General features: G+C 50.7%; 1 protein-coding gene across 1 annotated transcript; it reads right to left on the minus strand.

The window, feature by feature from the left end:
• Nucleotides 1-1,066: 1,066 nt before the first annotated feature.
• On the minus strand, nucleotides 1,067-11,984 carry LOC308272629 (transformer-2 protein homolog beta-like; the record flags this gene model as incomplete). The annotated part of the gene is made up of 2 exons (XM_080709497.1): nucleotides 1,067-1,192; nucleotides 11,448-11,984. 2 exons carry the CDS (start codon nucleotides 11,982-11,984, stop codon nucleotides 1,067-1,069), a joined length of 663 nt encoding a protein of 220 aa, XP_080565623.1.
• Nucleotides 11,985-13,610: the final 1,626 nt, after the last annotated feature.

Consider the following 13,610-nt stretch of genomic DNA (forward strand, 5'->3'; position numbering starts at 1 on the left):
CGTACGAGGCCGAGGGTGCGCGCCCCCACCCCCAGACGGGCTGGCACCGCGTCGCCACGCCGGTGCCCACCCCCAGTGGGCAGGGCGGAAGGGCCCCCCCCCCCCCGCCCCGACTCGACCTGGCCGGGTAAGGGCTCTCCGGACGGGTTCCAAAACGGACTCGGTCTCCTCCAGGCCTGGCCACCGGACTCCGGCAACTCGCAGGGGCGCAGCGGGGACTCCGGGCGCGCAACTCTGCGCGGAGCGCCTCCCTCCCCGGCCGCCACGCCGTCGCCCCTCCCGCCGGCCGCGCGCGGCCCCGGCCCGGCCCTGCCCCCGCCCCGGCCGCGCGCCCAAAAAGTGGCGCCGGACCGCGGCCAGGCCCGGCCGCCGCGCCCCGCGGGCTCCCCGCCTCGGAAGATGGCGGGCAGAGGCGCGGGGAGACCCCTCCCGCGAGGGGGGCCGCGCCGAGTCGGGCTGCCGCCCCGGCCGGCGACGCCCCCGCCGGGGCGGGAGGGGGCCGCCCGCGCCGCGCCCCGCAGCGCCGCGCTTTGTTGCACCGCGGCCGCGCACAAAGGCGGCGCGCCCCGCCCGCGGCCCCCGCCCGCGCCGCCGCCCGCGCCCGCCGCCCGGGGAGGCGTACTTGGCCGCGGCCGCTCCCGCGCCGTCCCCGCCCGGCCCGCGCGGCCGGCTCCTCCGTGGCTCGCCGGCCCCGGCAGCATAATAGACGCGCCGAGCCGCGCGGGGCCCGCGCGCTGCCGCGGCGCCTGGCGGGAGTCGTAGTCCGCGGCCGGGCCCGCGCCGGGGCCGCCCAGGGGAGGCCGCGGCGCGCGGACTACATGTCCCGGCGCGCCCCGCGCGCCCGCCCCGCCGACCCGGCCGCGAGCGGGCCCGGCCCGGGGGGCGCGCGGGCGGGGCCGGGGCGGCGGGCCGGGGCGCCGCGGCGGGGAGGGCGCCCGCGCGGGGGGCGGCGGGCGGCGGGCGGGGGCGCGGCCCGGACCCCGCCCGCCCGGCGCCCCCCCGCCCCGAGCGGCCCCGGGGCCCCGCCGCACCTGCGAGAGCCCGTGTTTGTAAACAAACCGCGCGCCTAATTAGCCTGGCGGGGGCGCGCGCGGGGCGGGGGCGGGGCGCCGGCGGGCTCCCGGGCCCGCGGGGGCGGGGCCTCGCCTGGCCACGCCCCTCGCCGCCGCCCCGACCCGCCGGGGCCCCGGAGCTGGCGGGCGAGGGAGAGGGCAGCGGCTCCCCACGGCTGCCAGGGGCGATTCCGCCCCTGCCCGGAAACCTTCTCCGCCCCGAGCCTCAGTTTCCCCAGCGGCTCGGTGAGCGGCGCGAGCGGGACCGTCCCCCAGTCCGGGATTTCTGAGCAGGGCCCTTTCCCTGTGTTTTGAGAGACTCGGCTGGCGGGCGGGTTTCAGATCTGTGTGAAGATGACTCTGATGTATACTGAGGTTTTACACAGCTGTGACCTAAAGCAGGCACACGTCGTGCGTGTCCGACCCACTGAAAACGACAAGAGCAAACATCTTTCCTCGGGGGCCCAAAGAGCCCGCCAAAGGCAAGGTTCGGGTTCCCTCGGGTGGGCGGGACCGGACCCACCCAAGCCCTGGGGTCGCCGGGCTTGGTCCAGGCCGAGCGGGAGCCCGCTGCGGACCTGGGCCGGCCTGGGTTGCTGGGGTGCTCTGCTGTGGACCCCGCGCGCCCGCCCAAGGCAGGAGTTCTGTCCCGGTTCGCAGGTGAGAACGCTGAGGCTCCAGGGGCAAGGAACTCGCCCTCGGTCACAGAGCCAAAACGAAGGACCGCTGAGCCCGCAGAGCCCCAACGGCCTTGGAAGCAGTTTGGAGGACCGGCCGAACCCTCTGGCAGCCCTTCCTAGCTGTGCGGGAGCTCGGGCAGCTTCTAAGCCCCCGGGCAAGGGGCCCCCCGAGGAGACTTTGCCTTGGTCTCCTCAAGAGGAGGGAGGCAGTCCTGTTGCAGAAAGGCTGAGAAGGGGAGGTTCTGAAGGAGGCCCCTAGAACGCCCTGTCCCTGCCCTGCACCCGGAGCAGTGCCCTGAACAGTCTGCTTTGGTCCCATCCAGCGTGGCAGCCCCCTGCCTTCCTCCGGCAGGGACTGGTCCTCCTCCTAGGCACCTTAAGCCCTCTGTCCACCAGGACCGGGCCACCTGCCACTTTAAAAGACACCTGCTCCCCTGGCCAAAACAAATAGCTCTGGAGCCTGCTTGTGACCTCTTAGGGCCTGGACAAAGTGCAGGCTCGGGGGCCAGCCAGGCTGTCTGTGCGTGCCATCTTGAAAGCTGCAACCCCACACCACCCTCTGGCCTGAGACCACCTCCACGTAGCACTGGAACCTGGCCTGCTCTGGGGTCTGGGTCTTCATCCCCACAGCCACCCGCTCACAGGTGCCCCAGGAGGTGCTGAGAAGCAGCCTCTGGGAGGCCGAATCTGTAAGGGCCCTGTGCTCACACCCAAGGGCTAGTACAGAGGCCCTTTGCCGGAGCCATGGTGCACCCTGGGGAGGGACTGGGGGAGCCCCGGTGCCGGCTTCCTCTCCCTTCCCGGACTCTGGCTCTTGGAGTTTGTCCACTGCTGAAGTTGGGCCTCTGAGGGAATGCTGTGCACCCCACCTGCACCTCTTAACCCCAACCCGGTTTCCTTCTCTACCAAAGAGTGTGGAGCTAGGAGCTCATCCTCCAGCGCTGGGAAGGGATGGGGCGTCTGCCGAGCCCAGGCCTTGGGAGGAGGCAGGCCTTTCCTTCCTCTGCTCCCCTTCATCCTTCCGTTTCCTGGCAGGTGTCTCGACTGCCTCTGCTCCAGCACCCAGGTCTTTGTCTCCTTCTGTATCTTTAGTGCCTTAAATACAGTTTGATACTTTGTTGTTGTTTTCGTGTGTGTGTGTGTGTGTGTGTGTGTGTGTGTGTGTAAGTAACTAGGGTTTGAACTGGGATATTCATCTCCACTACACCCCCAGCCCGATCTTAATTTTACTTTTTTTTTTTTTTTTTTTGCAGTGCTGGGGATGGAACCCAGGGGCATTCTACCTGTGAGCTATACCCCCAGCCCTATTTTTTATTCTTTATTTTGAAACAGGGTCTCACTGAGTTGCAAAGGACCTCACTAAGTAGCTGAGGCTGTCCATGAACCGTGATCCTCCTGCCTCAGCCTCCCGAATGCTGGGATTACAAGTGTGCCCACCACGCCCATATTCTTCTTCTTTTTTTTTTAATTTTATTTTATTGGTGCACTGTATTCATACATCATAGTGGGATACAAACTTTTGTAGACATACATGCACACATCGCCCAGTCAGCCCCCACCCGATCCCCACCCCATTCCCTCCCCATCCCTCCCTCCCATGCTTGGCTTAGTGGTTGACATCTAGTATTATAGCAATTTATCCAAAATTAAAAATGATAATCTCACATAACAGTTTCATTTGTCTGATACCAAGCTTTTGATGTCTTAAAGATAACATTTCAATATTTCTTTTTGCTTTCTTTCTTACCAGAGAATATTTTTTTCTTTTTTTTAGGTGAAACTATCATATATTTATTTTTCAGAAAAAAATCTATCTTGATATGGAATATGGACTCTAGATACCCAAAACAATCTCGAAGCAAAAACAAAGCTAGAAGATGTATATTTTCTGATTTCAAACCATATAAAGCTACAATAATTGAAACAGTGTAGTACTGTTCTAAAGGCAGATATATAGACCATTGGAGTTAAATACAAGCCTAGAGCTAACTTCTTCCCTATATTGTCAAGTTATTTTTGACAAGGTTTCCACGAAGATTTGGTGGTGGAAATAATAATCTTTTAACTAAATATTGTTGAAAAATAATAATTACATGGAAAAGAATAAAATTGGACCCTTACCTAATCCCACATGCAAGTATTAACTCAAACTAGATAAAAGACCTAAATATAAATCTTAAGACTATAAACTTTTAGGAGAAAATCTGGGTCATAAAACCTCACAACATTGAAATTGGCAGTGATTTCTTGGATATGATTTCAATGGCACAGGCAACAGAAGAATATACAAACTCCCTAAAAAATAAAAGAAAATATTGTATATCCAAAGACAATGTAAACAGAGTTAAAAGTTACTAATAGAATGGGATAAAATATTTCCAAATGCTATATCTGAAGGTATATTAATATTCCAACTAGAAATCCTAAATATTAACAATAATAAAGGCAAACAATACAATTTAGAGATAGGTAAAAGACTAACATAAGTAATGAATCTCCACAGATAACCAATCTTAGTTGTCTGTTGGATGGAAAATCTTGTTTCTTTGGTTCTGGTGTGTGTTACCTATTTCTTCTTTGTAGTTAATCTCTTTGAGTATTTTCTCTAGCGCTGGTTTTGAAGACATAAATTCCTTCAGTTTCTGTTTGTCATGGAAGCTTCTTATTTCTCCATCTAATTTGATAGAAAGTTTTGCTGGATAGGAAATTTTTGGCTGGAAGTTGTTTTCTTTCAGAGTTTGGAATATGTTACTCCAAGCCCTTCTGGCTCTCATGACTTGGTTTGGGAAGTCTGGAGTGATTCTAATTGGTTTGCCTCTGAATGTCACTTGGCCCTTTGTTTTTGTTGCCTTTAAGATTCTCTGCTTGGCTTCCACATTGGTCATTTTGACAATTATATGGCATGGGGATCCTCTTCTCGGATCCTGTCTAAAGGGAGTTCTATAAGTTTCCTGGATCTGTGTATCAACCTCTTGCTCTATATTTGGAAAATTTTCTGCTATTACTTCCTTGAAGAGATTGTTGATCCCTTTGGTATCACTTTCTTTTCCCTCCTCTATTCCAATTATTCTTAGGTTAGCTCTCTTAAGATGGGCCCATATTTCTTCAATGTCAGATTCCTGCTGTTGGATATCTTTTTCTAGATTAGAAACTATGCATTCATTTTTGGATTGCTCATCTTCTAAGAGCGAGATTCTGTTCTCCATGTGGTCTAATCGGTTGTTTGTGCTTTGAATTGAGGCCTTTACTTCATTAATTGCATCCTTTATCTCTTTTTGGCTCTCTCTGAGTTCTTTTCGAAGCACCTCTATTATTTCTACAGTTATTTTCCTGATTTGATCTTCTAGAAATCTCTGATTTTCTGTTTTATCAGGTTCTGATGTTGTGGGGTTGTGGGCATTCATTGCTCCAGTGTTATTCCTCTTTCCCATGATTTCGGAGGTTTGTGCCTTCTCTGGGTTCTTCCCTTGGGTCACTATGGCTTCACTTAAGGTGCTCTGGATCTCGAGTCTGTATTATCTCAGACCCTACTACTCCTTTACTGGGTTGTATCACAGAGTCTCCGACCCAGGGAGTCGATAGAGGCTGCTTTAAACTATGGGGGGTGCCAGGTTGCACGCTCTCCTATGGTGTGATATCTCTGCCACCACCACTCCCTCACTGGGTCAAGTCCCAGGAGGCACAATACTGGGATTTCTCCTCTGTGGCCCGCAATTTGACTCACTGTTCTTGAGTACGTAGATGTAGCTGTACTGGACTCGGTGAATTCACTCCATATTCTTCTTCTTGATTATGAGTATTTTCCTTCCCCCCTCCCCTGTGGCAAAACTCTAAAAACTCTTTTTTTTTTTTTCCTTTGTGGTACTGGGGATGGAACCCAGGGGATTCTACCTCAGAGCTACACCCCCTGCCCTATTTTTTATTCTTTATTTTGAAATAGGATCTCACTGAGTTGCAAAGGGCCTCATTAAGTAGCTGAGGCTGTCCTCGAACCATGATCCTCCTGTCTCAGCCTCCTGAATGCTGGGATTACCAGTGTGCCACCACACCCGGTAGCTCAATCGGTTTTGAAACCCAAAGAAATGTCCCCAGCCCCCACCCCCAAAAAATACAAAATGTAAAAAGAGAAACCTGAGGCTGGATGTGGTGACATATCTTTGTGGTCCTAGTACTTGAGAAGCTGACACAAGAGGATCACAGGTTCAGGGCCAATCTCAGCAACTTAACAAGGCCCTCAGCAATTTAGTGAGACCCTGTTTCAAAGAAAGAATAAAATAGGGCTGGGAGTGTAACTTAGAGGTAGAATGCCCCTGGGTTCCATCTCCAGTGTGAGAGACAGACAGACAGACAGACACAGGACTGAGACAAAAGGATCATAAGTTCAAGGTCAGCCTAGGCAACTTAAAAAATTTTTATTTGAATGTGGTGGCACATGCTTGAAATCACAGTACTTGGGAGGCTGAGACAAGAGGATCACAGGTTCATGGCCAGCCTCAGCTACTTAGTGAGACCTTGTTTCAGAATAAAGAAGAAAAATATAGGGCTCTAGGGTGTAACTCAGAGGCAGAATGCCCCTGGGTTCAATCCCCAGTATTGCAAAATAAGTAAGGAAAGAAAGAAAGAAAGAAGAAAGAAAGGCTGGGGATGTAGCTCAGCGGTAGAGTGCTCAGAGTGCTTGCCTAGTATGTGCAAGGTCCTCAATTCAATCTCTAATACCAGAGACAGGGAGAAAGAGAGAAAGAGAGAGACAGAGAGAGGACTAATACTATGAAAATCAAGGAGGAAAATTGGAGGGGGGGCGGGGCATGGTGGCGCACGCTTATAATCCAGCATTCAGGAGGCTGAGACCGGAGGATCGCGGTTCCCGGACAGCCTCAGCTACTTAATGAGGCCCTCCGTGACTTAGTGAGACCCAGTTTCAGATTAAAGAATAAAAACTAGGGCAGGGGGTGTAGCTTGGAGGTCGAATGTACCCGGGTTCCATCCCCAGACCCGCAAAAAGAAAGAAAAAAAAAGTTGGAGGGGATTACTACTGACTCCAGAAATAAAAATGGACCAGCCGGGCGTGGTGGCACAAGCTTGTAATCCCAGCATTTGGGAGGCTGAGACAAGAGGATCCAGGTTTTCAGTCAGCCTCAGCTACTTAATGAGGGGCCCTTGAAACTCAGTGAGATCCTATTTCAAAATAAGGAATAAAAGCCGGGCGTAGTGGCGCACGCTCATAATCCCCGCTCTTGGGAGGCGGAGACAGGAGGATCACGCACGTTCGAAGCTAGCCTTGCTGGCTTAAGAGACCCTGTATTCAAATAAAATATAAAATAAGTTTGGGAATGTAGCCCAGAGGTAGAAGGGTTCCATCCCCAGTACCACCAAAAAAAAAAAAAAAAAAAAAAAGGAATAAAAAATGGGGCTAGGGGTGTAGCTTAGAGGTAGTATGACCCTGGATTCCATCCCCAGTAACGCAAAAAAAAAGAAGAAAGAAAGAAAGAAAGAAAAAGGACCATCAGAATACTATGAACAAATTATTTGCCAATAAACTCGATGTAATTCTATGAAATAGACAAATTCCTAGAAACACACAAACTACCCAAAGTGACCCAAGAAAAACAGGAACTCTGAATGAACATGTAGTAAGTAAAGAGACCAACTCAGCCATGCTCTCCAACAAGACAAACTCCCAGTGAAGTAAGTTCAAAAGAACCCAGAGGAGCCGGGTGTGCCGGCGCACGATTGTATTCCCAGTATTTGGGAGGCTGAGACAGGAGGATCCCAGGTTTGCGGCCAGCCTCAGCTACTTAGTGAGCCCCTCTGCAACTTTGTGAAACCCTGGCTCAAAATGAGGAATAAAAAATTAGGCTGGGAGCCGGGCGTGGTGGCACACGCTTGTAATCCCAGCATTCAGGAGGCTGAGACCAGAGGATCGCGGTTCGCAGCCAGCCTCAGCTACTTAGTGAGGCCCTCTGCGACTCAGTGAGACCTGGTTTCAAAATAAAGAATAAAAAATAGGGTAGAGGGTATAGCCCGGAGGTCGAATGCCCCTGGAATTCCATCCGTAGACACACACACACACACACACACACACACACACACACACACAAATAGGCTGGGAAGCCGGGCATGGTGGCACATACTTGTAATCCCAGCATTCGGGAGGCTGAGACAGGAGGATAGCACCTCAGCTACTTAGTGAGGCTCTCTGCAACTCAGTGAGACTCTGTTTCAAGATAAAGAATAAAAAATAGGGTTGGGGGTGTAGCTTGGAGGTAGAATGCTCCTGAGTTCTATCCCCAGCACTGCAAAAATAAATAAATAAATAAATAAATAAATAAATAAATAATAGGGTTGGGGATGTATTTCAGCGGTAGAATGTCCTTGGGTTCAATGTACTAGGAAAAGAAGAAGGAAAAGAAGAACCCAGAGAGATGCAGCAGCGAGCAAGGGGACCAGAGCGGAACGACTGTGGCCACCGAGTGAGCTGGGCTGTGTGCCGTCCGTGGCCCATGGGGCTTGTAGTTTGCATCTAAACACCCAGCAAAGGCTCCTGTGTTCAAGCCTGACCTCCCGCCGGCTGCCTTTGGAGGTGGGGCCTGGGGAGAGGAAGTTAGGTCACTGGGGGAGGCATGCCCTTGAAGGGGCCAGCAGGACCCTGGGTCCTTCTCTTCCCTCTTACTTCCTACCCCCCACAGGCCCCAAAGCAACCAAGACACCAGACCATGGACTGAGGAGCCCACGCAAACCTTTCCTCTTTAGAAGCTGGTTGTCTCAGGACTTTTGGTAAAGCAGTGGACAGCTGGCGGACTGCCCCAGAGCTCCCGGTCCCCCATTTCAGTCATCGAACTCCTGGGTAGATCTGCACGGGGAAGGAGTCCTCCCAGATGGAGGCCACGTGTCTCCACCTCCCCTGCAGTTGGGAGCACCGTAGGGTGCGAGGAGATAGTACTTGCCCCTTCCAGGAAGGGTCTCTCGTTCTCTTGGGCTGAAGGGCCACCATCTTGGACTGATGCTACTGGTCACGGTCGTCTAGAGAGGAGGAGCCCCCACCCTGGCCTGGCTCCTTCACCCTGGACCTGGTCTCCACGGGGAAGGGACAAAGTTCTGGTTTGATCGTGGCACATCACCGTGTATTTCTGAAGTCTCTGGAAGCTGATGTTAACCACTGCTGGTCCAACACACGAGACGAGAGCTGGACATTCTAGATTCTCCCGCACTCAGGAGAATGAGACACTTCCATTTTCAGTGAAGTAGGCCTCTAAATTCTGGGGGTGCCGGGTGTGGTGGCGCACACTTGTAATCCCAGTACTTGGGAGGCTGAGACAGGAGGCTCGCAGAATGAGGACAAGCCTCAGGAAGTAGGGAAACTCTGAGTCACCAACCTAGTGAGACCCTGTTTTGTGTGTGTGTGTGTGTGCGTGTGTGTGCGTGTGTGTGTGTGTGTGTGTGTGTGTGTGTTACCAGGGGGTAGGGGGGAGAACCTTCTACCTCCAGGCTACACTCCCAGACCTATTTTATATTTTATTTGGAAACAGAGTCTCACTAAGTTGCTGAGAGCCTCACTAAATAGCTGAGGTTGGCTTCTAAACTGCACAATTCTCCTATCTCAGGCTCCCAAGTACTGGGATTACAAACTCATCCCGTCACGCCTGGCTGAGACGTCGTTTTAACATAAAAAATAAAGCCGGAGCCAGGCCGTGGTGGCACATGCTTGTAATCCCAGCATTCAGGAGGCTGAGACAGGAGGATTGCGGTTCATGGACAGCCTCAGCTACTTAGTGAGGCTCTCCGCAACTTACTGAGACCCTGTTTCAAAATAAAGAATAAAAAAAAAAAATTGGGCTAGGGGTCTAACTCGGAGGTAGAATGCCCTTGGGTGCCATCCCCAGTACCACAAAACATAAAAACAAAATCAAGGCTGCAGGGATAGCTCAGAGGTAGACTGTCCCTGGATTTAATCCTCAGGAAAGAAAGAAAAAGAAAGAGAAAGAAAGAAAGAAAGAAAGAAAGAAAGAAAGAAAGAAAGAAAGAAAGAAAGAAAGGGAGAAAGTAAAAGAAAAGAAAGTCCTGCTCTTTTTGGGTCTTGTTGCCTGCCTCCCTGGGACCCTGGGGGAGCCTGCCCTGGCCCTCCCCCTGGCAGCACTGTACCCCACCCCTCGCAGGACTGCCCGCTGTGCATGGATGTCCACAGGCAAGAGTCTGTGACCATGCATCTCCTGCTGGGCTCTGCTCCAAGGGCTGTGGCTGGCTCTGCGGCTCTTTGAGTCACCGGAGTATCCCCAAACATTTGGCACAGGTGGAGAGCTTGGTGTGAGGTTGGGCCTCACGCATGGGGTGAAGCTCTCGGCCTCTGGGACTTTCGGCTGGCCAGGCATAAGGTGAGAGCAGCTGAAGTCACCTTTGGAACAAGGGCTCGCTGCTGTCTTTACAATAACTGCTCGTTTTATGAGACAAATTGTTATTTATTTTATTTTTTTTTTACTAGGATATGATCCCAGGGACATTCCACCTCTGAGCTACACTCCCAGCCCTATTTTTTTTTTTTTTTGAAACAGGGTCTTGCTAGGTTGATGAGAGTCTCACTACTTGCCAAGGTTGTCCTCGAACCTGCGATCCTCCTATCTCAGCCTCCCAAGTACTGGGATTACAAGCATCCACCACCATGCCTGGCTTCCCCTGCTTATTTTTTGTTTGTTTGTTTGTTTGTTTGTTTTTTCAGTTCTAGGGATGGAACCCAGGGACATTATACCTCCAAGCTACATCCCCAACCCTAGTGTGTGTGTGTGTGTGTGTGTGTGTGTGTGTGTGTGTGTGTGTGGTACTGGGGGTGAAATCCAGGGGACTTCTCACTCCAGGCTACACTCCCAGACCTATTTTCTGTTTTATTTGGAAACAGGGTCTCGCTAAGTTGCTGAGAGCCGCACTAAGGAGCTGAGGCTGGCTTCAATTAATCTTCGATCTTCCGTGATCCTCCTGTCTCAACCTCCCAAGTGCAGAGATTAGAAGCGTGCGCCACCACGCCCGGATCCCCAGCCCTATTTTTATTCTTTTTTTTTAAATCAAACTGTTTATTGTTGCTTTTTGCAATTTGGTAGCATTTTACACACAGGCTTCGATCTTCAGAATACCCTGGATTCAGTAGAAAGAACTTTTAAATGAAGTTTTGTACAATAGAAACTTCTCAGCAGTCAAAATTTAGACTGTAAAAGAACACATGCAAAACATACTTTCCTGAAAACACTTAACTTTGAACAAAGCACCGAACTACACAAATGCAGAACTAAACAGAATTTCAACTCCACCACAAGTAGTCATCACAAAAGGTGTATAAGTCACCTAACTTCACTAGGCACTGCTCACTTTTTAAACAGGAGACAATAAAAAATATTGTCCAGCCGGGCGTGGTGGCGCACGCTTGTAATTACTGCACTTGGGAGGCCGAGACAGGAGGATCGTGCAGGTTCGAAGCCAGCCTCAGCTACTTAGTGAGACCCTGTTTCCAAATAAAATATAAAATGGGTCTGGGAGTATAGCCTGGAAGTTGAAAGCCTCTGGGTTCCACCCCCAGTACCACCAAAAAAAAAAAAAAAAAAAAAAAAACATATATATATATATATATATATATATATATATATATATATATTGTCCACAAACAATATCCCAGCTCTATGGCAGGTTTCAGAAGGTCTTCAACTTCATGCTTTAATAGCGACAAGGTGAGTACGATCGATCGAGATCTGGAACGTGACCTGTATCCTCCACGACTACAGTAAGGAGAAGGTGAATGCCTTCTGTAAATCTGATCCCTGTCTTGAGCGGCTCTCCACCCACCACCTCCTCCTCTGTATGATATGCTATAGCAGTCCCGATCATCATAGCCTCGATCATATCCTCCGCCATAGTAATCCCGACGGCGTGAACTGCCATAGGTAGGTCTCCCCATGTACATTCCTGGTGTGGGAGTATGTGGTCTTTTTGTTATAGAGACATCGGCTGTAATTCCACGCCCATCAAGCTCCGTTCCGTGGGCATGTTCTTTGGCTTCCTTGGCATCGTCTACATTTTCAAAATACACCAAGGCAAATCCTCTTGAACGCCTAGATTGCTGGTCATAGACAGTAGATACATCGGCAATGGGGCCGTATTTAGAGAATACTTCTCTCAGATCTCTTTCTGTGGTATATAAGCTCAACCCAAACACTCCAAGACAACTGAGACCAGGATTCACCCGATTGCCAACATGACGCCTTCGAGTAGACATCGGAGAATGACTGTGGCTGTGTCGTCTGCGATGGTCTCGACTGTAAGACCTGCCACGGGGACATCTATGGGAGCGGGATCGAGATCGCGACCTTGTATAATGCCTTGAGAGCTTCTTCTGGATCTAGACCTAGATTCAGATCTGGACCTGGACTTTGATCTGGAACGCCTGCAATCTTCCTTGGAGCGAGACCTTGCAGGGGTATGCCTTGCAGATTTCCCCGATCCGTGAGCACTCCCACTTCTGGAAGCAGAACGGGATTCCTAATTTAAACGTTTCCCTTGGAAGGCACTTCTTTACCCTGTATATATTTTCTTCTATTAAACAAATAATGCATGCATGTTTAGCAAAATATACAGAGACACATAAACAGACTAGTAATTACTTACCGTAGTGCTTTCTGATTCCAGATTACTCTTTTCTTTTTTTTTTCTTTTTTTTTTTTTTGCGGGTCTGAGGATGGAACCCAGGGGCATTTGACCTCTGAGCTACACCCCCTGCCCTATTTTTTATTCTTTATTTTGAAACAGAGTCTCACTGAGTTGCAAAGGGCCTCACTAGTAGCTGAGGCTGACTGTGAACCTGCGATCTTCCTGTCTCAGCCTCCCAAGTACTGGGATTATAAGCATGTGCCAAAAAGACCCCAACTCCCCATTCTTTTTTTTTTTTTTTCTTTTCAGTATTGAGGATGGAACCCAGGGGCATTCTACCTCTAAGCTACACCCAGCCCTATTTTTTATTCTTTATTTTGAAACAGGGTCTCACTAAGTTGGCGGAGGGCCTTACTAAGTAAGTAGCTGAGGCTATCCATGAACCTAGATCCTCCTGTCTCAGCCTCCCAAATGCTGGGATTACAAGCTTGCACCACCACGCACAGCTCCCCATTCTTTTTACATTTATTTATTTATTTGTGGTATTTCATTTCTTTGTGTGTGTGTGTGTGTGTGTGTGGTGCTGGGGATGGAACCCAGAGGCTTTCTACCTCCAGGCTACACTCCCAGACCTATTTTCTATTTTATTTGGAAACAGGGTCTCACTAAGTTGCTGAGAGCCTCACTAAGTAGCTGAGGCCGGCTTCGAACCTGTGCGATCATCCTGTCTCAGCCTCCCAAGAGCTGGGATTACAAGCGTGCGCCACCACGCCCGGCTTTATTTGTGGTATTTCTACCTCTGGCTATACTCCCAGACCTACTTTATACTTTATTTGGAAACAGGGTCTCACTAAGTTGCTGAGAGCCTCACTCAGTAGCTGAGGTTGGCTTCAAATCTGTGCGATCCTCTTGTCTCAGCCTCCCAAGCGCTGGGATTACAAGCGTGCGCCACCACGGCCGGCTCCCCATTCTTTTTAAAATAAGACAATTGGGCATGCTGACACACTCCTGTAATACCAGTACTTGGGAGGCTGAGACGGGAAGATTGAACTTAGTGAGATCCTGTTTCAAAATAAAAAATAAAAAAGAACCTTGTAGTGTAGCTCAAAGGTAGACGACCCTGTATTGATCCTCACTATCCCTTCACACATAAAAATAAAGTAATCCTAGTATTTGGAAGGCTGAGACAGCAGGATCATGGGTTTTCAGACAGCCTCAGCTACTCAGTGAGGCTCTCTTCAATTTAGTGAGACCT

Source organism: Muscardinus avellanarius, assembly GCF_963383645.1.
Source record: "Muscardinus avellanarius genome assembly, chromosome: 13".
Taxonomy (NCBI): Eukaryota; Metazoa; Chordata; class Mammalia; order Rodentia; family Gliridae; genus Muscardinus; species Muscardinus avellanarius.